Here is a 24,406-nt window from a genome sequence, read left to right as displayed (position 1 = left end):
ATAAACAGTTGACCTTACAGGCTTCCCCCCCCCCCCCCCATAGTATTTTTGGATGCCATTTTTATGACAAGAAAAAGGTCCTTGTAGGTAAACTCCAGTACTAGCTCCTTATCTGATTGAATGCAGGCTGCTTGAGCACAGAACTGAACCTCATGGATTGGGGTCAACAACTGCCATGGTGGGTCATTTTCGTTAATTATAAACAAATAAACTTACTAATCAAAGTTTGCAGTGGTCATCCAAAAGCTAACAGGGTCAAGGAAGGAGCTTATCTAATCCACAAGTCCTGGAAAAAACTGCATGGAAAAATTCATTAAGTCCAACCGGAATATCTGGCTTTGTCTTATCCCTTTCCTTATCTAATTATTGAGTTGGTGGGGCTTTGTGCTGTTAACAAATAAAAACCTACCACAGCAAGGCAGACTGTTGGCCGCCCAGGGTGTTGTCTGTTGATTGGAATAATGGCTTACAGCAGCAAGATTGTGGAGATCTTTTTACTCTAATTGTTTGCATTAGTGGTTGAAAAAAAGAAATGAAGAATGGTTGGTGCTAATAACTTTTTAAATTTTCTAATTAAACAATCTTATCTTTCTTTTTTTACTGACACAGTGAGTTAATGTGAAAATAAAAATTAATACTCAATGGAGTTTTTAAAATTAACAATTAAGTTGCAAATGCAAAATCTTACGCTCAAAATTTTTTTAAAAATATAATAGTATTTAATAATTCAAAAAAATATGTTATCTAAAAATTAAACCTAAATGTATTATGATTATAATAACTTAATCTTACTTGATCTAAAATTAGAGTGCAAGTAAATTAAATTAAAATAAAAAATATTTTATTTTAAAGTTTTTTAAAGTCTAAGAAATCTATGTTAGACTTTCTTGAAATATAAAAAAGTAAATTCTTAACTTATATTTACTTATCGTCTAAATAAAATAAAATTAAAAATATATTAAATATTAAATAAAAAATTAAATATTAAAATTACTTATTTACGATCATTTACCATGAATTCACAAAAAGATTAACAATGATTATCAAATCAAACAAATGATCATGTTGCTTCCAGCAAGGGCAAACTTCACAAAGTGAGTCGGTTAGCTCTAGGCTCACCTTTTCTGTTACTCTATTTCCATAGAATCCATCCATACATATCTGATAAAGTGTCAGCTCGGAAGAATTTCTTGTTGACTGTGGTTTACAACCATGAATCCAACTTCTTACCTTGATAGTGTAAACTTGCAATAAGATTTGTGAAGAAGAGAAAAGGGTTGTGGGAAAAAATCATGGCCTTTTGGCTTGACAACCTATGAATTTCCTATACTTTTTCAAACAATCTAGGAGATTCCAATCTTTTTTACTCTGGTATAGTTCGTCTAACTCTAACCTCAGAGTCAATCACCAATCACATGCAGTCATTATCCTCTTACTCCACGAAAACTGGAGCCCACAAACCATCCCAATTTAAAGTGGCATTCCACTAAACATATAAAGAATTGGTGCGGTTTTGAAAGAGATCGCTTTCAACCAATATTCACACAAAACTTAGGACCCAAGGTTGCCCTCCCAAGTCTGGCCTCCAAATTTGCCGAAAGTTCAAAGACTGATTGACCAAGAAAATACATTCATTTTGGCTACAATTGCTGCTATGCCATTCTAAAGAAACGTAAGCCAACTCAATTCCTTTGGCTCCCACACTTGAAAAGTGGCATTCCAGCAAATATAAAGCAAAAGAGAGGACATTTCACGCCACCCAAATAGAGGAAAAGGAGAATCAAAGCTTCTTCCATGGTACATTGATTGCCTGCCTGTGCAAAAGTCTTCATTTATAAATCTTCTTTCAAGTTCAGAAAAACTCGGTCAGCCTCACCTTTCAAAGACGCCTTAATTGCTGAACAAAACAACCTAACATTTCTGATGCCTCCTTTGAACCTAACAAAGAAGCTGAAACCAGCCAGAAAGGCCTGGAGGAGTTTCACGAACAAAGTCAGATCGAAACTCCACAACTTCCACGTCCCAAGTTCCATCAAAGCAGCAAGTCATCGTTTCCTTGAGTTCTGCACGCTTCGTCTCTTTGCACCTCTCAGGAAATGCTTTCTTTCAAAGTATTCCTCCAGCCGTCCTCGCCGGTATGAATACAACCACCTCTACCATTACCAACACTACCAAAACCAGCTTCACAAGAACCGTAAGGTTATATATATAGACCAGCTCTATGCAGAGCCTATGTCAATGCAAGCAAAGCATGTTGAACCACAGGCGGAGTCGAGCAGACGAAATGAAGTGGTCGGTGACAAGCCTTTGCGAAGCAAAGGCAAAGAAGACGAGAGCAGTGTTTATAGTATTGAAGATGAATGGAATGCTATTGTTGCGAGATCACCCCATCTAAGGGGAGTGGATGAAAGAGCAGACGAGTTCATAGACAAGTTTCATGAAGACAGAAAGCTTGAGAAGGAAAGGAGTGATCTTGATTTCCAGGAGATGTTGGCCAGAAGTGCATGAATCCATTTTCATCTTTTTTAGCTTTCATGTTTTCTTCTTTTTAAATGCAAAACATGAAAGTGATATATACATTGGAGCTTTGCAGGTTTTGGTTACTGATTCCCTTTTTTTTTTTTCTCTTCCTTTTATTTTATGAGTGGACAGAGTTTCTGTTTTATACTAAATGGGTTTTGATCATTGTATAGATTGGATAATTGTGTGAAAATTTTCTGCAGATTTGTATTCCTGTTCTTTCCTACTCATACAGGGATGTCTGATTTTGTTTTTCCATTTTTTTCCTTTGGAGTGATACAATAAATGTTTGGTTGTGCATTTTCTGATAAAAAAATGAAACATCTATGCTTGTACCAGTCATGTTTTCTTCAGCATTTGATATCATGCCTTCTAAATCCGAGCATTTAACTCAATACTAAATATATAATCATCTATTCAACAAATAAGATTCGAATATTCTTTTCGATTATATGCATCATAGCTTATATCGTAGCTTCGTGCTTCATTCTCCTCATTTTTTTTTCAACCAATAAGGTGATTTCATTAAATAAATTGGCCTAGGCAGTAGAAGTACATCTGAACTGCTCAAGGCAGTAATGATGCAGTAAAATTGCAGGAGAAGATACAATTAGAGCACATTCGTACAATTACACCAGCAACACAAAACAAGGCATTACAAAAGGCTGGTAATACATAAACCACAATTATAGACTAAGCTTGCAATAAGTGATCATATGGAAAAAAGAATGCACGTATCAAAGCAAAGCGGCTAAACAAGCTACCACCATGTTGTAAACATTGTCTCACAGTCAATACCATATTTGGCAAGCATGTCTACAAACGAGTTCCCCTCACGAAGAGTGTGCTGGATAACCCATCCTCCCAGGGCAGCCCGAAGTGTGTCTATCTCATTAAAACATGCCTAAGATTCCAGGGTCTATGATTCACTTTCTCAACCCAAGTAGTTGCCACAATGGAGTCAATCTCAATGACAAGTCGGTGCTTACCAGCATAGGGTGAAGAGGGGTGCATGCACAGAGCCTATGTAATGGCCATTATCTCCGCATAATTAGAGTCCTGTACACCTAGTTGTCCAAACAAAATACAAACTACATACCCTCATGAGTCCTGAACAATACCTCTGCACCTGTTAGGATAGTCTTGAATTGTGATTTAATTAGGATTGTTTAATTCTAATTAAATTAGTATACCTTATAAAATAGTCTTTAAATCTAGTTAGATTAGAATAACAATTCCTAATTCTATTAGGATAAGATTCCTAATTATATTAGGATAAGGTTATTGTATTTGATACTATAAAAGGACCCTATGGGTTAAAGAATAATTATCACATAGATTTAGAGAGAGTGATTTAGGTGTACGTGGGATAAGGATTATGAGTTTGAGACTGTTCTTGTAATCTCCTGATTTTTCCTCTTAGTGAATTTTTCTCTGTTACTGTGCCTGTGGACGTAGGTCATCAAAAGACTGAACCACGTAAATTCTTGTGTTCTTGTGGGTGTGCTTGATTTCTTTTTTTCTTTATTCTATTGATTGGGTTAGATCTTGGGCAATTCTTTAGAGACAATTCCGCAATTTCCCAACAAACTGGTATCAGAGCTTCAAGGTCTTGGGTCAATCTGAATCTCGCTATGGCAACTTCGTCGACCAAGTATGAGATTGAAAAGTTTAATGGAAGAAACGATTTCAACCTGTGGCGTGTTAAGATGCGCGCATTGCTAGTGCAACAAGGACTGTTGAAGGCACTGAAGGGAAAAGAACATCTTCCCTCGAATTTATCTGATAGTGAGAAAGATGACCTTATGGAAAAAGCGCATAGTGCTATTCTCCTTGCTTTGTCTGATGAGGTGCTAAGAGAAGTCACATATGAAGAATCTGCTGCTGCAGTGTGGTTTAAACTCGAAAGTATTTATGTGACCAAGTCCCTGACGAATCGGCTTTATATGAAGCAACGATTGTATACTCTCAAAATGAGTGAAGGTACGTCCGTTAATACCCACATTGATGAATTTAATAGAGTTATTCTTGATTTAAAGAATATCGATGTTAAAATTGAGGATGAAGACTTAGCCCTAATTCTTTTATGTTCTTTGCCTCCATCGTAAGAAAACTTCGTGGATACTATGCTTTACGGCCGAGACACTCTCACTTTCGAGGATGTAAGGGCATCTTTAAATTCCAAGGAATTAAAGAAGAAAGTTGGTGGTATTCGGAATGAAAATCAAGCAGAAGGTTTGGTTGTAAATAGAGGTAGAGGTAAAGAGAAAGGCTTAGACAGAAAAGGTAAATCTAGAGCAAAAGGGAAAACTTGCTGGAATTGTGGTCAGAAAGGGCATTTTCGTCAAGACTGTATCAAATTCAAGGATGATGAAAAGTTTAATAAGTCTGAGAATACTGCAAACGTGGTTGGAGATGACTTTGATACTTTTGAGGAAACTGATAATGTTCTTGCAATTACTAATTGTAACCTGATGGATACATGGATCTTGGATTCGGCTTGTTGCTTTCATATATGTCCTAGGCGTGATTGGTTTACAACTTATCAATCTGTTAATATGGGCACTGTACAATTAGGAGATGATTTCTCTCTCTCAGTTGTTGGAATTGGCACAATTAGAATCAAGATGTTTGATGGTATGGTAAGAACACTTGAGGTAAAACATGTCCCTGACATGAAAAAGAATTTAATATCCTTGAGTTTGTTAGATAAGAAGGGCTACAAATATAGTGGCCAAGATGGTGTCTTGAATGTATCTAAAGGAGCCTTAACTATCATGAAGGGCAAGTTATCCGGTGACCTTTATTGTCTAGTGGGAAACACGGTCATTGAAACTGTTTCTGTGGTCTCATCTAATGATCCTGAAGATGATGTAACACGTTTATGGAATATGAGATTTGGTCATATGAGCGAGAGAGGGATTAGAAAACTAAGTAAGCATAGTTTGCTGTGTGGTCAAAAGAGTGGAAAGCTAGATTTCTGTGAGCAACATAGAGTGAAATTTAGCACTAAAACTCATCAAACCAGGGGTACAGTAAACTACATCTATTTAGATTTGTGGGATCCTTCTCCGGTGGTATCAAAAGGTGGATCATTATACATGTGGATCTTTATTGATGATTTTTCAAGAAAGGTGTGGACGTATCTTCTAAAGGCTATGAGTGAAGTGTTAACCACCTTTTTGCATTGGAAGGTATTGATCGAGAAGCAGACTAAGAAAAGGATCGAGAGCTTTCGAACAAACAAAGGTTTGAAATTTTGCAAATGTGAGTTTGGTCTATTCTACAAGAATGAGAAAATCGTTAGACATCGCACTGTCGACAAAACACCATATCAAAACGATATTGTAGAATTGATGAAGAAAACACTTTTGGAGAGAGCAAAATACGTGTTCTCAAATGTTGGCCTAACCAAAGTATTTTGGACAGAAGCTATCAACAAGGCTTGTTACTTGGTAAATCGGTCTCCATCAACTGCAATTGAATTTAAGACTCCCAAGGAAGTTTGGTCTGGTAAGCCTGCTGATTATTTTATATTGAGAGTATTTGGTTGTCCTGTTCATGTTCATGTGAGTGATGGTAAACTTGAGTTGAGGGCGACAGAGTGCATATTCCTAGGCTATGCATATGGGGTGAAGGGTTATTGGTTGTGGTGTACTGATTGTAAGTTCCCCAAGTTTATGGTGAGTCGGGATGTTACCTTTGACAAGTCTGCATTACTTTGTGGGATAAAGTCTAGAATTGCAAACACATCAGACCAAGAAGTTGGCAAGCAGGTGGAGCTTGAAATCAATGCTCTTGTGACAGTGCGAGATGATAGTGAAATCCAGAAAGAATTGCAAGAGGTACAAGAATTGGTATCTCAACGAAGCATTACTTGTATTGATGGTGATTTTGATTCTTATGTTTTATTTGTGGAAGTAGAGATTGAAGAGCCTTACTTTTATCATGAGAAAATTATATATGTCGAGTCTTCTAAGAAGATTGAGTCTCTACACTGGGATCAAACATGGGAGCTTGTGAAAACACCTAAAGTTACTATTGAAGTTGGCTTAGTGTGTGAAGGAGGTGCAAACATTAGTCGTAATGTGGTTGGCTTCTCCAAATCAGATTTTGCTGGTGATCTAGATAGTAGAAGATCTCAAACGGGGTATGTGTTCACTCTCTCAGGATCTGCAATCAGTTGGAAAGCAGTTCTTCAATCAACCTTTGCTTTGTCTACAACTGAAGCTGAATATATGGCTGTGACCGAGGCAGTGAAGGAGGCTTTGTGGCTTAAAGGCTTGGTTAGTGATCTTGGTTTTGAACAAACACAAACAGTTGTGTTTTGTGATAGTCAAAGTGCTATACATTTGACTAAAAATCAGATGTTTCATGAGAGAACCAAACATATCCAAGTCAAGTGTAACTTCGTTCGAGAGATTATTTCTAAGGGTGAAATTGTAGTAAAGAAAATAGCTACAGATGAAAATCCGGCAGATATGCTAACTAAGCCAGTTTCTGGGATAAAGTTCAAGCTTTGCTTGGACTTGATCGGTGTTTGTAGTGCTTGAGGCCCTTTGGGGCAGTGGCGGTGTCGACAGAGATTGGTTCGTAAGGTGGAGCTTTGTGAATTCAAGCCTAAGGTGGAGACTTGTTAGGATAGTCTTGAATTATGATTTTAATTAGGATTTTTTAATTCTAATTAAATTAGTATACTTTATAAATAGTCTTTAAATCTAGTTATATTAAAATAACAATTCCTAATTATATTAGAATAAGATTCCTAATTATATTAGTATAAGGTTATTGTATTTGATACTATAAAAGGACCTTATGGGTTAAAGAATAATAATCACCTAAATTTAGAGAGAGTGATTTAGGTGTACGTGGGATAAGGGTTATTAGTTTTGAGACTGTTTCTTGTAATCTCCTGATTTTTCTCTTAGTGGATTTTTCTCTGTTACTGTGCCCGTAGACGTAGGTCATCAAAAATACCGAACCACGTAAATTCTTGTGTTCTTGTGGGTGTGCTTGATTTCTTTCTTTCTTTATTCTATTGATTGGGTTAGATCTTGGGCAATTCTTTAGAGACAATTCCGCAATTTCCCAACAGCACCCCACAGGTCCTGTTTTACTTCTGGTCAGAACCGTCAACGTTAAATTTGAATTCACCAATATTTGGAGGTTACCATGTAATATTTTGCGCGCATGTAGAGTGTGGTGCACGAAATATTTGCATTTCAAGGCTCTGACTTGGAGCCAAACTCATCAACCACGTTTACTCCATCGCAAGCCCGATCAACAAAAATGATCGTGTACGAATTAAATGAAACAACAGGCAACCAAAACACCATGGTCGACAACACAGAGATCAAATACCCTTTACAACATCACTCACCACAATGACCAATACAGCCGCACCAAGAACTGTGCATGTAGATAGTGTGCATTTTGGATGATTTTATTTACATGATATTAAAAAGGATATGCAATAGTTGAAGTAGATCAAAACTGACATATACAATATACCATATGTAACTCAGCTTGCCACAAAGTTACCACTTTGCATTTCTGCTGGGACGCCTGGTTGGAGCTTTGGCTAGCGTCTCCTTGTTTCGGGCTTAACAAGTTTCTGAATTTTAATCAATAGATTTCTCTTCTCTTTCCTTCAGTTCTTCTGCCTCTCTATTCATTTCTCCTCTTGGTTTTGCTTCGTTTCCTTTTTTCGCGTCTTTGGCTGCTGCTTTGGTTTTAGTTTATTTGCTCTTGTTGCTTTCCTTTGATGATTTTCTTTTTGTTGTTTCATTTTCATCTGTTAAGATGATATAATTTTTGGTTTTTTTTAATTGAAAAAAGGGATTCCAACTTTATTATTTTAGCGTAAAGATCATGCATCCATCAATTAACTAGCTCGATTCCCTTTTCTGTTTTTTTAGTTTTGCTTACATCTGAGTTTTATTTTTTCTGTTTATTTCATGAAATTATTGATCTGTTTTTGTTTATTCTTTTTTCTACGTTTTTCCCACTTTATTGTAGTGTTTAAATTTCTTCTGTTGTGTCTACATATGGTTATCATGTTCCGGGTCTGCCCTTCGAACTCGCTCTCTTCTTTTTTTAATATTTGCATGATTTGGGTGTTGTGAGTTTAGCCGATCGGTTTCTTCTTCTGTTTTTAAACAAAAAATCATATTAAATACAAAAAAAATAAAAAAATAAAAAAATCAAATAAACCCCAATTGACCCAAATTGACAGTTTAGAGTGAAATTTGGAATTTCTTTTGACTTTCACATTTCAAAATACCCAACAACGGTTTCTTTTTAGTAGACCTTCCACAATGGATTACAAAGCAGCATGAGACTCCAAAAACATCCATAAGGTGCTCCGCCATGAAACCAAGATATTATCAGTAACATCCTGAAATCAGCCTCAAATAGAAGGACGCCATAACTTTAGATCAATGATTTGGCGAATTTATACATAATCATGCCAGGCAATGCTACAACAAACAGATTGCTCCACAGAGATCCAAAGATTCATTTCCAAGTACGATAACATGATAAATTAGCCTTTCCGGAGGGGATTTCAACTCCAACTCAGCTAAATCAGGAGATGCAACCCCAGTACATCTCTGAGAAGAAATCGATTCATATAATGGATAGAGAGACCAAAAGATGACAGAAAGAAATCACGTACTTGATCCAAACAGGGAAAGCCATGACCAAAAACGAAGCTCCTCATATTTGCTATGAATTGAAAGAGGCGACAAGGAGAGTTACAAGCTTGATATTAATTTCTTACATTTATTAACAAAATTGTTCTACAAAGTTTCAAGCAATATCGGAAAAAAAAAAGAAAAGATAATCTCCCAACACATTGCACGGGCAACACTCTAGTTTATATACATATCTAAAAGATAACACACTAGTTTAGGAAATCCTTCATGGGATCATCATGGTGTATCTTTTTCATTCTATATGCCTCCATATCTTCTGCAGTAACCTACAAAAGAAATCACAAGATTTAATAACAGGGCAAAATATACCTACAAATATACAAAATTTTAACTTAAACTAAAAGAGACAGAAAATATCTGGAAAATTTCATTTGATAATAGACCATTTACCTCGTCATTCCATCTGACGTTATACTTGCGTTTTCTTTCATCCTTCTCCTCTCTCCTCCTCTCATCCTCCTGCCAGTCAAAACATGCATAAACAATAAGCGGATATGTAAATCATATTCCTGAAATATCCTTCCAAATTCAATTTAGTATTCACACAAGGTTTCCCTATCTTTTGGGTACACAGCTGGGAAGAATTACCATTCTCCCACCACATTTACCTTCTTAAGAGCCTCGGTGAGAAGTTTTTCGTCAAGAACAAGGTCGTCAGGAACATCAGTTCCCCAGGTAGCAAGTTTCTTCTCCTCTGCAGGAGCAGGAGCATCTGCATTCAAGTTGGCATTCCAATTAGAATAGAGATATAAGGCTTAAATACAAAACAACAGGTGCTAAACTTGGAGCCAAAAATATGATAAACTTGAAAGAGGAAAGCAGTTGTTCAGGGATACAAAAAAGACAGTGGCATCACCATCTAGACTTCTCTTAAAGGAATTTAGAGAACCGAAATTACTTCCAACAATATGATATGAGCTTAAAGATCATCACTAAAAGAACAAGTGCAACTTGAAGCATTAATTTGAATTATCCACGTAAACACTATGCAGCACCTACCTTCTGAGGCTGCTTTACGTGCAATATTAGCCTTCATCAAGTCTGTTGCTGCTTCTGCAGCCTCAATTCCAGCCGCACCAGTACAGTAACTATTCCGAATTGTTTGCTTACAACATTTGTAGCCCCACTGGTGATCCTTCCACCACGAACCCCAAACACTTGTGTGGTTATTAATGAAAACATCTTCTTCATACTTGCTTTTTGGAAGCAATGTTTCCTACAGAAAAAGTTTGAAGGGGGAAAAAAAATATAGAACTATTAGAACGCAGAATAAAGAGCTTTTTTAAATTAAAACATATATTAAAACTAAAATCGTACTATCACATAACTAGATAAAACCTAGAAACAAGAACTTAATAGATTTCATTAGGCCCTTGGTTATTGAAAAATTTCTGTGTTTGGTGAAGATGGAAAAAGAAGAGGAAAATTGAGCAAGGAAAAATAGAGAAGGATGGCAGTTGGTGGCTTCCAGTGATGGGAAGGATGGCAGTTGGTGGTTGCCAGTGATGGTATGGGCAGCGGCAGGTTTGGGTGAATGGATCTCTCATGTGACGAATGAGTCGGGATATGTTGGGTTACCAAAGGATATTGTCTTCCAGATTATGGAAAAAAGGAAGACAATTTCTCAATTTTCAGTTGATCATCAAGTTGTTTTCCTTGGAAAACATAGGAAAATGTAGGAAACAACTTCCGGAAGTTCATTTTCAGTGAAACAGACGGAGTGTTAGAGTTAAGAAGCTTGGAATTTTGTCCAAGAAATCCTCACCAATGGAAGCAACGGAAGGGGAAAACCAAAACCTAACTAGAATAAGCTGAAAGTTTGTTTCATACGTACCATTCCCTTTATAACTCTGCCAGCACGATCATATTCAACTTGCCTCTCACTTTGTCCCAAGAGGAGCTCCATTGGTATCTCTTCTTCAGTTGCTGCATTGCCATACTTCTCCATGATGGTATCTTTAGTCTTTGATTTCAACTTCTCCTTGATGACCTTATAATTCCTGAACAGGAGTTCAGCTTGAGATGGAGCAGCTTGCATGTGAATATCTTGACCTTTATCAAATGCTTCCCACGCATGAATATTGAGCTGCTTGAACTCCAAAGCTTGCCCACTCATTCTATATTGATTATCACCCTGCAAAGTAACAAATTTAACAAAAGAACAAGTCAGAATCACGTAATGTAATTAACTTTAAGGCATATTATGACAGCAATCAAAGGAAAAAAAAAGTTGCAAGACACTCACTCCATAGAACTTCTCATTAGGGTCAGCATCAGGAAGAGGATCTTCACGCATAGATCGAGTTTTAGGATCATAATAAGCCGAATTAACATCAAGATTCAAAAGATATTTCGCTGTGTCTTCCCGAATACGCAAATTCCTAAAAAAGATAAAGGCAAATATGAAGTAAGAATGATTGTTTTATATAGCACATAAGAAATTGAGTTCCTTAACAAATAATTTAAGCAGGAAAAAAAAAACATAAGGCTGAGGGTTGGTAATAATAGATGTACCTGACAGTACCCGTGCTCCCTCCACCCGTGGTACGAACACGCTTCTCGACTTTAGCAAAGTCCATCTGTTTGCTCTCATCAACCTTAGCTTCATCAACCTTCAGAGCATCATCATCATCATCTTCATCACTAACCTCTTCCTCCCCATTGTTTTTACTATTTTTCTCCTCCAACTTTTTCAGCTGTTGTTCTTTCAGATACTTCCTTCTAGCCTCATCCCTTGCCTCATATCTTTCAATGACACGGGCATATGTGGATGCATCATAACCATTCCATCGATCTCGCTTGCCATCATAATCCAGTTCAAAGGTCTCTATCTTTTCATCAGGTGCGATGTGCATGCTTGTCCATTTTGCTCCTTTCTTACGAGGCCTCTCCATGCATGCCTTTGAATCATGTGTCATTGCTCCACAGCTACAACAAGCAATTAAAAAAACACGTTAACCATGAATTATGGTGTAATGACAGTTTAAAGTATAAGGGAAAAGGTGAAATAAACTAGTACAGTTATTTAAACTACTTATTCCCATATAACAGTTTCAGAGGACATAAGCACTATATGAAGCTCCAATTTCCTACATGATCAGTTAATAAGCTTCATAGCACCCTTTGCATTTGAAAGCAATAATGGGAATTTCTATCTAGTTAGCACAACCCAGCTAATGCCTGATGTGGCATTTAAAAACCCTATCACTGGAGTCTAGACCTATCCAGTTAGCTATAAACATGTCTAACTGAATTTAATCTTGGAACCTCACAAACTTAATCATAAACAAATAGTTCCCTACATGAGAAATTAAATACCAGGATAACAAAACATCTATTTGAACTTCCAAATTTACACTTAACACAAAACTACAGAAGGGACCATTTAAAATGTGACCCTATTCTTGTCAAGTAAGCAGGAAGCTTCAAAGAAACAATAGGAGGCACCAAATTAGCACTGACTCATACTGCAAGAGATTTTTGAACTCTAATTCCTTTCCACTCCAAATTAATAAAATTGATCAATCATACTATAACAGAAATAATTTCCACATATGCTTTGTCTAAAATCTTAATTCCGTTTAAAACTACATTAACACACAAAGCAAAAGAAACAGAAGGTTCACTTACTTTTCGCAAGCACCTTTTCGATATTTATCTGCCTGAAATATTTTTGCACCTCTATCATACCAAGATTTCGTGTAATTGGGATCAGATTTCCATTTCCTTTGATGCTTCAAACTTGGTCTTTCAGCATTAAGATACCAAGGTGCCGATGACATATACTGAGGAATATGAGGGTTAATTTCTTTTCCATCCTCATCGACTTCAGCCGGTGCAAGCCCCGCTTTTCGAGCTTCTTCTAATTCTAGCTGTTTCCGATGATCCTCCCTTGATTTAAATGCAACTGACATTCCAAAATAATTAATCAGACCAATTATAGTTAAAGATCTTTTTTCTTTTAGGGTATCGAAACAAACAGAAACGAGAAATTGGGGGAGATAGAAAAAAAAACATACCTGATGCGGTAGCCATGGTTGAATCGAGAAAAGCTGAGCAGAAATTAGTGACTTTTAGGATGAAATTTCACAAATTCAATCGGAAAACTCTCGTAGATCTGGCGCTCAGTAAACCCTAATCGAAGAGAAAGGATAATGGATTTGCCGGTTATCCTTTATGATTGATTTTCTCTATTTATAGTTTTTAAATAAACCAACAAAAAAAAAATATAAATCCTTAGCCGACTCTTAACTTGAATCCAGGGGCTCCAGCCTACTGGCGTCCAAGTCTAGTTTGGGCAGAGCCCAACCCTAACGTGGGCCAAAACTTATGTCGGGTTTTTACTGGGCTCAGCCCATTAACTGTATAAGAGTAATTGCATCTGCAGACAAAAAGCCCACGAAACTTTATTCAGTGTAATATTATTGTACGTAGATAATATAATTTTTTTTTTAAAAAAAATTACGTTAATTTTACTCATTTATCGGATCATTTAACATTTATACCATCAAAAAATTTTTATTATATAAAAAAACTTTAAATTAAAAAAATTAATTTAAAGTTAAAAATATCTGACTGAGTATTTGACAGTTGTGGCCTACAATTTCGTTGGACCGTTTGGTACAACATCAGCTCAGCTTAAAGCCACAACGTTTGGCCTAACCAACTTTTTGTTTTAAAAAAATCATTAACTTAGATATTGAAAGTTGATGCACCCCAGGCATGATACTTGTCGTCACATGACACGACCCACGCAGCTCCACAAAGTTGTCCGCATCTCCACGGCATATATTCTCTCCTTCAAAACGACGGCGTCTTAAAGCTTCGGGCAATCCCCGAAACACCCCTTGTTATTATCACCATTTCCCTGGCAATATCACTTCCTTGGCCGATAAATATATCTGATTCTTCGCGTTTTCCTATCCTTCCTTGTCTCTCGACTCAAAATCTTCAGCTCACTCTCTCCACTGAACTCTCTCCGAACGACATCGTCGTTGTTTCTCATCGATCTCCGTCAATGGCAAAGGAACCAGTTCGCGTCCTCGTTACTGGAGCTGCAGGTACTGTTAGATATCCACCAATCGGATCCGTTTCTTAACATTTCTTAGCTCGAATTCAATCTTCTTCAGATCTAGTAAAGTTTATTGGCTAAATCAGGTCTCTTTTTTCAGATCTAGTTATTCATGATCTAGATTTAACTTTTTTATTTCGGAGGTTGCGATTGGACTGATTATTGTTTGGAATAGAAATGATTGATCTAAACCTAGAATTAGTCAAAAGTAATTTATTTTAACGTGGATCTAAGTTTAGTAGCTAAACTAGTACTCGAGGAAGATTATATGTTGAAAGTTTGAACTTTTTAAAGAGTATACGCTTTTTATGCTAGTTTGATACATGTATATATGACTTGCTTAGATCATAAACAGTAAATTTTATGCAAAATGTTCTCATTTTTATTTTCCCAAAAGATTTATTAGAAACATGTTGTTTTGGTATTTGCAGGACAAATTGGGTATGCTCTGGTGCCCATGATTGCTAGGGGAGTCATGTTGGGTGCTGACCAGCCTGTGATCCTTCACATGCTTGATATCCCACCTGCAGCAGAGGCTTTGAATGGAGTCAAAATGGAGTTGGTGGATGCTGCTTTCCCTCTTCTAAAAGGTATATGTTCATTATCATGCTGTTTAAATATTGGATGATGCTGTCGAGGTTTATTATGAATACTGCTTTCGAAATTTGTATGAATTTGTTATATAGTTATGGGCTGTAACCAAAAAAAAATTTTTTTGACAGGTGTTGTTGCTACAACTGATGTTGTTGAAGCATGCACCAGGGTCAACATCGCAGTCATGGTTGGTGGTTTCCCAAGGAAGGAAGGAATGGAAAGGAAAGATGTTATGTCAAAGAATGTGTCAATTTACAAGTCCCAGGCTTCTGCCTTGGAGCAGCATGCAGCTCCAAACTGCAAGGTGAAATAAAACTGATTTCAAATTGAAAGTTCTAGCATTTTGATCACCTGCGAATGAGATTTTTCTATTTCCATTTTTAACTTTATTTACTTTTCATGCATAAAATATGTGAATATTGTTAAAATGCCATTTTTTTTCTACCATTTACCTGTTGTAGATAGGAGCAATATGATTTGTTGAAATTTGTAAACTTTATTTTCTTGTATGCCTTTGAAGAGTATTTTGAATTTTGTGATTTGTTGCAGATTTGGCATGATTGGACAGTCAAATGTTTTTGTGACATCATAACGTTGTTTTAAATGAACTAATTTGCATTCTATCCATTATACAATGACATATATTTCTTGTCATGAGAACTTGGAAGTTTCTTAGTGGCCCTCAAATGTTGCTCAGTTTATAGGTTAAGATTTCATGTACTCCCTGTTTGTTTCAGGTTTTGGTTGTTGCTAACCCTGCAAACACCAATGCATTGATCCTGAAGGAATTTGCACCTTCAATCCCTGCCAATAACATTACCTGTTTGACAAGGCTGGACCATAACAGGGCATTGGGTCAAATCTCGGAGAGACTAAATGTCCAAGTTTGTGATGTTAAAAATGTGATTATCTGGGGTAATCATTCATCAACTCAGTACCCTGATGTCAATCATGCAACTGTTAAGACTCCATCTGGGGAAAAGCCTGTTCGTGCGCTTGTAAAAGATGACGCATGGTAAAGAAAATGATACCATAAACAATTAGCTGATGTAATAGATTTATATGAACTGAGATTTTGAAGCGTTGTTTTGATATTATTCATTTATTAAAGGTTGAATGGAGAATTCATAACCACTGTCCAACAACGTGGTGCTGCAATCATCAAAGCTAGGAAACTCTCAAGTGCACTTTCTGCTGCCAGTGCGGCTTGTGATCATATACGCGATTGGGTCCTCGGAACGCCAGAGGTTGGTAATGTTGTAAATACGTTGATCAATGATATTTTATATGGTCATGATCTCATTTTTTTGCTTCATTTGGTTGCACCTGTAGGGCACATGGGTATCCATGGGAGTGTACTCTGATGGTTCATATAATGTACCAGCTGGGCTCATTTATTCCTTCCCAGTAACTTGTAAAAATGGAGAATGGAAAATTGTGCAAGGTCAGAAAACAGCAAAACGTGATCCTATTATGTTGTGTTAATTGTGCTAATTAAGCATAGCCTTATGTCAGCATGGTTTAACCGATAAGAATAACTAGATATGGATTTTTCATGTTTCTAATCATGTAACTCACTTTGCCTGTGCCTGCCCCTCCCTCCAACACCTTCCAAACCCCCAAAGGGAAGAAAAAGCTGTGTTCCTTTCATTAATTTTACTAAAACATACCATCACTTGTTGCTGACGTGTAGTGTCCCCTTTTAGTTGAAATTTTATTGTGGTTATACTTTTTATCCTCTGCTTCAATTTGCTTAGGAAGTTTGAAGTAGTTCTGGTATCTATGCGTAACAGTGATTGCTCATGTGCAAACTTTTTCTTCAAGAATATTTGAAGTAGAACAGTTTAATTTTTTTTTCTGTTCATTTATTGTCTTAGGGCTGGCAATTGATGAATTCTCAAGGAAGAAGTTGGACTTGACTGGTGAAGAGCTCAGTGAGGAGAAGGCATTGGCATACTCGTGCCTCACATGAATGCGTTCATCATTTATGTAATGTTTTTGTAAGAGCTGCAGTTTTGAATAAAAGCATTGTTAAAATCTAGAGAAATTGTTAATGATGGGGATGCTACCTCCCTGGATCTTACATCATTACACCTGTCACTTGATATGGGGATTTTGGCTACCAATCCCGGATTTTAGCATCAGTTTTAAATGGGATGAGGAAGACTGTTGTGGTCCATATGAAAGTTATGTTTATTGTCCAATGTGTTGGTTAGTGTGAATTATCTGGAGTTATCTGTTGTTGTGTTTTACATGCTAGCATTTCCTTGATTGCAGTGAACGTTTGGTTTTCTTTTACAGCAAATGCCAATAAGGCGATATGCTTCCTTATGTCATTTCAAGGGACAAGAGGCATTTTAATGAGAGCAATATTTGATGGGGAAGTTGTGGTCTTTATTGCTTATCCATTGTGGCAGTTTATATATAGCATGATCATGTTATTTCATGTTATAGGTAAGAAAAGTCGCTAGATGCTGAGCATTGGAATCAAAGTATTCGCATTGTGTTGCTTCCAGGATCCATGAGATCTTGTCAAGGTGTATGTTAAAGCCATCTCCATTGATCATTGATGCGGCTATAGGTGCCAAAGGGCGACCAAGGGCATCCAAGAAACCGAAATGATTACTAACTGACATTATGATATAAGATTATATACTTGAAAATCCGAATGAAATAATCTTATTAATCGTGTTATCGTGTTTAAAACGTGTATTTGTTACACGTTTACAAACTTATTAAAAATTAATAGTTAAAAATTATTTTAATATTATATAAATAATTTTAAATAATTATTTTAATTTTTTTTAATTTTATAAAGAATATAATATAATTATACATGCTCAACTTTAATTTTTAACNGATCTTTGGTTCGTAAGGTGGAGCTTGGTGAATTCAAGCCTAAGGTGGAGATTTGTTAGGATAGTCTTGAATTGTGATTTAATTAGGATTGTTTAATTCTAATTAAACTAGTATATCTTGTTAAGATAGTTTTTAAATCTAGTTAGACTATAATAACAATTCTTAATTATATTAGGATAAGGTTATTGTATTTGATACTATAAAAGGACCCTATGGGTTAAAGAATAATTATCACCTAGATTTAGAGAGAGTGATTTAGGTGTACGTGGGATAAGGGTTATGAGTTTGAGACTGTTTCTTGTAATCTCCTGATTTTTCTCTTAGTGAATTTTTCTCTGTTGTTGTGCCCGTGGACATAGGTCATCAAAAGACCGAACCACGTAAATTTTTGTGTTCTTGTGGGTGTGCTTGATTTCTTTCTTTCTTTATTCTATTGATTGGGTTAGATCTTGGGCAATTCTTTAGAGACAATTCTGCAATTTCCCAACACTTTTGCTGTTAAAGCCACCGATGCTTTTGGCATTCTAAAAACTACCATCTTCATTTCGCCAAGAAACTGTTCAAAAATGGGAACCCAATGGAATTTTCCTAGTCTTATTCTTGATTATTTACTCAACTTTTGTTCTTTTAATGAACCTCTGCTCTAAATTTTAAATTAAATGGCTTAAGTGAAATCTCAATCCTCCTCTGCAATGTGCTGGAATAATTTGGATTTGATTTTGATATTCTCTCTTCTTTTCCATGTTAGCTTATTTCTATATTTTCTCAATTTTATACTTAATATGAAATGCATTAAACTCTGTCATGTCTGTTGAATTGTGTGGAAAAACCATGGAAAATTACCTTCCATCTTGAACCTGATAAGCTTGGACTATGAACACCGGATGCGCTGTCTCTATCTTTTCCTACCTCAATTAAGAAATCCATATTGTGGAAATTTACAATGTTTTTGGTCTTTTTTTTATTATTATTATTTCCTTTTATGGTCTACCATGATTATGCAGCAGAAGAAGAAAAAGTAAGAAGATAGAAAGTGGGAAGAACAAAGGAAAAGGAAAATATCTATATGGAGAGTATATGACCTCCATTATTATGAATTATTGGTAACAAAACCAGTAAAAAAATGAGTTATTGGTAAGAAAGTAAAAGAAAAGTAAAACAAAGGCAAAGCAAAGCCAGCAGGGGCACAAACTCAAGCTCTACTTAAGATTGCGTAAGCATTACAAGTAGAAGAAAAATAAGCCATTTCACCTTGGACTTTACAGCACCAGGTAAATACTTCAAACAAATTTTATTATTTGTAGAAAAACAAATTTATCCCACGATTTTTCTTCAGTGTCCACAGAAGATGAACAAACTCTTCAATCTCTCTTCTTCAGCTCATTACATAACTCTTTTGACAAAATCGGAAACCCAATGTCAAGATATTTTCTTTTCATAGGTAATATATACGACAAGATATCATAAAATTTTCTTTCCTTTTTTCTTTCATCTTTTTACCACTCCACCAGTGTGCCAAGACGTGACCTTAACATCTCGTAAACTTGCTGTCCCGGCACCTAGGACCTAGCTATGTAGTAAATGGAACAAACCAGTTTTGAACGAAAGATGCCCAACTATCTTTTAAGTTCATTGCATCAATACTCTTTTGACAAAGTCAAAAGGATAACGTCAAGAGAGATTGTTTCTTTTCTTTTCTTAATGCGTAAGTACAGCGAGAGATGGTAATAATAATTTTCGTTTGATTTTTTTTTTACTATATATTTCACCTGTGTATCAAGACTTGACCTAGTTCCCCCAACATGGAGCAATATGAACCGACTTTAAAGAGGTCAATGTGTAAAGGTTTCTTGAGTTGTACGATCACCACCATGCAAATCAATCCCATCTTCTCTCTCGAACCGATATTGACAATCATTAAGCTTGGAAGTTGATGCCAATACACATTTTTCTCGAGTAAGAAATCTATGGCTACCTTTTAATTACCGATGAAGTCAAGATTATAAATGAAATCTCAACAACCTTTTCCCTCACGTCATTTGTGAGAACTAAATTGTGGGGAAATTGCATTGAACCTGGAGTAAGCACGGAAAGGTTATACATCGTGCTGTCTAAAGGGAAGCGATTGTTTATTCCACGAATATGACAGAAGAAAGGGTGAGGGAAAAAGAATGGAAATCGAGGCAGACATCAACTTCCTAGCTCGAGAAAAAAAATTAAGTAAAGGACAACTAGACAAGGCATTAGCAAAGAATCAGAAATTTCTGGATGACTTGGGTACAGTAGAGAAAGAGGCAGATGAGCAAATCGTGGTGTCCAAGCCAAGTCATAAGTACTCCAAATGAAAATTTTTCATTGGTTAGACATTTCTATTTCTTTGACTTGACTATATATATGCCATGTGAAATTTAAAGATGCTACATCGGATTAGAAATATCTCTGAAGTGGGTTTGCTTCTTCATCACAAAGACGTGAAAGCTTAATTAGTGAAGCATATAGTATTAGGAAAGAGAAAAATGGAAAGCATATAGTCTTTTGCACAATATCTTGAATGTCTATGGGGCCAAAATCATATGGTAATTGCCACTTTTTATGGATGATGAAGAGGATGAAGGTGGCAATTTCGATGAAAATGGGCTCTTTTTATTGCTGCGCTACTTTTAACTTGGACTCTGTAGTAAAGTGGGATTCTCAGAAACTTATCTTATTCTCCAATGAGCAAAATTCTTCCATCACTGTCTTATCCAAATCATCACTTTCTTTTTGTAAAGGCCTTAACCGAATCACATTGCTTTGTTTGTGTTTGTTCCCTTCTTTGTTACTTAAAATTCAATTCTTTTTATCCCCATAACTAGTTATGAATATGGAAATGTACAGCTACCATAAAAGGAAGAGAAATTTTTAAACCTTTCAGGAAGCACTTAAGAGAACCCAAAATTTTAAGTTAATGGGTTTTTGAAAATTCAATGTATATATATTCCTCATATGGGATGAATTTTAACAAATAATTTTCAACAATTATATATTTGTGATTACACATTGGAGCTGAAAATCAAACTTTATTGTTTGACTTTAAGAGATTACATGTGAAAAGATGAGAAAAAAGAGGGCACGTATTAAAAGTGAGAAGAAAAAAAATCTCAAGTCCCTGCATTTTTCTCCTCTAGGAGGGCACATAATTATGGTGACAGATTTTTTTGATTTTCTTCAAAAACCACCAAGTATCAAGTTATGATCAGTGGTTTCGGATATATATATATATATAATATGAAAGTGATTTACCATTAATTACCATCTCTAATTGCTGGAAGCTGACTCAGTAAGAACTAATCAAGAAGCTTGTTTAAGATTTGATTTGTGAGAAAAATAGCAAATCAAAAAGTTTGACCAAATTAAATAAATTTAAACATTCATTTGTACATCAATGAATGATCAACTTTATTGTAAGCATACAAGTAGGATTTGTGAATACAAAAATATAGATGAACTATAATTAAATTACGAAAAGTTTTCATCATCATCTATTTATAATTTTGATCAGCCCAATGAGCTTCAAACTTGTTAAATCTTGAAGTATATAAGCATCTACTTCTACTGCATCCCAAATTCTTGCTTTGTGCGGCTATACAGAACTGTTTCTATGTCAATCTTTTTTCTATATATCTGCTTTTATTCTCCTGTTTGGCCCTTCACCACCAAGTCTCCAAGAGGATGATTTTTCCATTTGATTGATACTCTTCCCAAGAGGACTTACTTTTGGTTTCTTGGTCAATGAGGTGATTCTAACTTTTGGACTCGGGACAGGTTTGTCCCTACCTTGGATAAGTGTTGTCTCCTCTTAGTCAAAAACAGGAAACAGTAATACTCCAAATCAAGAGTCAATGGAATTCTGTAATCAACTCTTGTTCACCTCCAGCTTTAATGAACAGGTCGTACCAGAACTCCATGGCATCATCAAGATTTTGACCACATCCATAGTCAGGCTCCATGACATCAACTGAACTTGAAGGAAATTGATATTGGAATTCATCAGAGACTCCTTCAAAAGTTAATGGTGCACTAGAATTATCGGAGGACATTGCATCTGACCAGAAACTTTCATCAATTTCCGGGAAATATTCCCAGGAGTCTATGTTCTCAGCCTTGACATCGGTGTTGTTCACTTCCCGATCAGTTGTCGCAGTGGTGGCATTTGTAATGGAGGAGATCTCACTTGATGACGGCTGAGGCGACCTCGGGGTCTGCCCTGGAGTTTCAGTTCTTGCGGGAATATCGTAGCCTGTGCTGGAACTTGGGTTTCCGGATTCTGATTGGCTTGGGACGATATTGTCGGACGACTCACATTTGATCTTGGATTTCGACTTAGTGTTTTGTTTGGTGCCTGGTTTGGTCTGGTATTGTTTAAGTCTCTTCTTCAAGTGAGTATGCCACACATTTTTTATCTCATTGTCTGTCCTTCCGGGTAATCTCGCTGCAATTGCTGACCACCTGAAATTTTGCAAGAAAGTATCTATGTAAGAGATTCGCATGAGACTTTTCTAATTGATAGTCTTGTCCGCATTAATAACGGACTGCGCAATGCTACAAATTAAGGATCCTTTTCCATAGTTTTCCTTCACAAAGAATTGAACGGAAAAGGAATATTTCAGCCCACTTGCAGTGCTTGTACGCAAAACCAACCCACAGAAAGAGAAAACAACTTGTCCCACCAATGACCAATTTATTTCAGAGACTTTTCTCTCTCTCTCTCAGAGTTGAGTCTCCCAGGTAGAGCTTTTAATTTCTAGCGCAATCGTATATGCGTCGAGTTGAGTAATGGGTTTTTAGATAAAATACCTATTCCCTAACATTTCATGCAGCTTGATGATGGTTTCCTCTTCTTCCGAAGTGAAGTTTCCCCTCTTAATATCAGGCCTTAAGTAGTTTATCCATCGCAATCTGCAACTCTTCCCGCATCTTGAAAGACCTACAGAAACACCAAGTTGAAGAAGAAAAAAAATCAGACAAACCATAAGTATGATAATGAGTTGTCAGCGTCTGACGGAAAAATATTACAGGAAAATTAGTTTTTGGCAATTTGTTTTGATCTTTTTGTCCTAATCATGTAACGGAAAAGAAACCCAGAGATCAGATTTTGCAAAGTACCCGCTTGCTTCGGTAACGCACGCCAGTTTGCATGGCCATTTTTTTGAACGTAGGAGATTAAAATCTGATCTTCTTGAGGAGTCCATGGACCCTTTTTCATTCCCATCTTATCACAGCAAGGAGCTCTCACCATCTTTTCTTATTTTTCTCTGTATTAATTCAGTTAACACAGGCTTTTACAATCTTGTACTGTGAACTCTGAAGATGAGATCCCAGAGACCCAAGCTCTGTCTCTCTCCCTGATCTCTCTTTCTTGCTCTCTCCAATGAAGCCCTCAGCTTAAGACTTCCTCGGCCGCCCTGGTGGGCTATTTATAATATCAGAAAATACTTGAAAAGTCTAAGACAGGGTGAGCGTCTATGTTTAAATTAAAGCTCGGGGCAATTTCCAGGAAAGAGGATATTTTTCCCCTATTTTCTCTCTCACACAGCCACACTCCAAAAGCGGATTTATTTATTACCAAAACGTTGAACAATTACTCCATAGATTTCTGAATTTGTCGTATACTGGAATTCGTGAATAAAGGTAGGAGAATAAGTGCGTTAACAGATAATCCAATTAATTAAAGTAGACGTGAGCAAATGACGTTTAAACCAGAATATTGAAGCAGCCAAAGTTAAAGCAAGAGCTTCGGCGCTGACAATCTCACTGTTGGATTTGTCTTCAGAACCGCCATAAAGAAAATAGTACTGAGGTGCACACATGACCAGCCAATTTTTTATATATTTTTTAATTTGTTATTTTGCTTGGGGGTCAAGTTGGTCAAACAAAAACAATTTTGCCAGCGCCAAAACGACAAACCCTTTGTAAACACACGTGGGTTTGAATCGTTCAGTTCTATGAACCAAATCTGCAAATTAATCATCTTATACAAAGAAAGAGTTTGCACTTGACAAAATAGTTTCACTGAAATAGAGTGATAACTTCTGAATACTGAAGCCAAAATCTTGAAATTTATGTAAAAGAATTTATTGGCATGAATGATTCATTTGGTTCCTACAATGTATTACTTTGAATAATTGATTATTTCAAACCATTAAATGGAGTTGCTTTTAGAAAAAAAAAACATAAATATCTCTTTGATTTAAGTGTTTCACACAAAATCAACTTTTAGTACAAAATGTTTGGTAGTTATTAAATTTCATTCATAAATTTTTAAGTCGAGATGTGTCTTGCTCGTGTTATTGGTTTCCTAGGTATCATTATTGATTTCTAATTCTTTCTATTGATATGTTATCTTGGATATCTTATCGATGTTGTTAGTATTTATTTGATGTTGATGACTTTTTATACCCTATTTTAAGTGTGATTTTAATATGATTTTGGGTGTTACTAGTTTTATGTTTTGGATGTTGTTTGAGTCTAATTTTAATGTTAAATGGTTGATAACTAATTACTTGATTTTACCTTATCGTTTCAATTTGATAAGGTTTGTTATATTTGATTAAAAATAATAAATAATTTTTACTTATTTTTTTTAACTCATTATGAGATATGAAAG

At 36.0% G+C, this 24,406-nt stretch overlaps 4 protein-coding genes across 4 annotated transcripts; 2 read left to right on the top strand and 2 right to left on the bottom strand.

The window, feature by feature from the left end:
* Positions 1,658–2,856, top strand: LOC18603220. Its single transcript, XM_018119245.1, has one exon. The coding sequence runs from the start codon at positions 1,924–1,926 to the stop codon at positions 2,506–2,508; it is 585 nt and encodes a 194-aa protein (XP_017974734.1). The 5' UTR covers positions 1,658–1,923; the 3' UTR covers positions 2,509–2,856.
* LOC18603219 (pre-mRNA-splicing factor SLU7) lies at positions 9,276–13,431 on the bottom strand. Its single transcript, XM_007035054.2, has 9 exons — positions 13,256–13,431; positions 12,867–13,143; positions 11,751–12,164; positions 11,482–11,617; positions 11,071–11,370; positions 10,236–10,452; positions 9,845–9,948; positions 9,627–9,695; positions 9,276–9,502 (listed from the first exon to the last, which is right to left on the bottom strand). Exons 1-9 carry the CDS (start codon positions 13,269–13,271, stop codon positions 9,425–9,427), a joined length of 1,611 nt encoding a protein of 536 aa, XP_007035116.1. The 5' UTR covers positions 13,272–13,431; the 3' UTR covers positions 9,276–9,424.
* LOC18603218 (malate dehydrogenase) lies at positions 14,105–17,151 on the top strand. The gene is made up of 7 exons (XM_007035053.2): positions 14,105–14,296; positions 14,739–14,897; positions 15,030–15,205; positions 15,639–15,916; positions 16,013–16,148; positions 16,234–16,345; positions 16,779–17,151. The coding sequence occupies exons 1-7, from the start codon at positions 14,254–14,256 to the stop codon at positions 16,871–16,873; spliced, it is 999 nt and encodes a 332-aa protein (XP_007035115.2). The 5' UTR covers positions 14,105–14,253; the 3' UTR covers positions 16,874–17,151.
* Positions 21,124–23,212, bottom strand: LOC18603217 (myb-related protein Myb4). The gene is made up of 3 exons (XM_018119496.1): positions 22,906–23,212; positions 22,597–22,726; positions 21,124–22,248 (listed from the first exon to the last, which is right to left on the bottom strand). The coding sequence occupies exons 1-3, from the start codon at positions 23,036–23,038 to the stop codon at positions 21,639–21,641; spliced, it is 873 nt and encodes a 290-aa protein (XP_017974985.1). The 5' UTR covers positions 23,039–23,212; the 3' UTR covers positions 21,124–21,638.

This window comes from Theobroma cacao, chromosome 4, assembly GCF_000208745.1.
Source record: "Theobroma cacao cultivar B97-61/B2 chromosome 4, Criollo_cocoa_genome_V2, whole genome shotgun sequence".
Lineage (NCBI taxonomy): Eukaryota > Viridiplantae > Streptophyta > Magnoliopsida > Malvales > Malvaceae > Theobroma > Theobroma cacao.
The sequence above is the reverse complement of the archived record's forward strand: the minus strand, read 5'-3'. Positions and strand labels throughout refer to the sequence as shown.

Excerpts from the sequence above, each read along its gene's own strand:
- LOC18603217 (XM_018119496.1), bottom strand. The coding sequence starts at position 23,038 with ATGGTGAGAGCTCCTTGCTGTGATAAGATGGGAATGAAAAAGGGTCCA. Across the intron at positions 22,727-22,905 it reads TGCGTTACCGAAGCAAGCGG|GTCTTTCAAGATGCGGGAAG; the intron begins GTACTTTGCAAA and ends GTGTTTCTGTAG. Across the intron at positions 22,249-22,596 it reads CATGAAATGTTAGGGAATAG|GTGGTCAGCAATTGCAGCGA; the intron begins GTATTTTATCTA and ends GCAAAATTTCAG.
- LOC18603219 (XM_007035054.2), bottom strand. Across the intron at positions 12,165-12,866 it reads CGAAAAGGTGCTTGCGAAAA|CTGTGGAGCAATGACACATG; the intron begins GTAAGTGAACCT and ends TGCTTGTTGTAG. Across the intron at positions 9,696-9,844 it reads TCACCGAGGCTCTTAAGAAG|GAGGATGAGAGGAGGAGAGA; the intron begins GTAAATGTGGTG and ends TTTGACTGGCAG.
- LOC18603218 (XM_007035053.2), top strand. The coding sequence starts at position 14,254 with ATGGCAAAGGAACCAGTTCGCGTCCTCGTTACTGGAGCTGCAG. Across the intron at positions 14,898-15,029 it reads TGCTTTCCCTCTTCTAAAAG|GTGTTGTTGCTACAACTGAT; the intron begins GTATATGTTCAT and ends TTTTTTTGACAG. Across the intron at positions 15,206-15,638 it reads ATGCAGCTCCAAACTGCAAG|GTTTTGGTTGTTGCTAACCC; the intron begins GTGAAATAAAAC and ends TGTTTGTTTCAG.
- LOC18603220 (XM_018119245.1), top strand. The coding sequence starts at position 1,924 with ATGCCTCCTTTGAACCTAACAAAGAAGCTGAAACCAGCCAGAAAGGCC.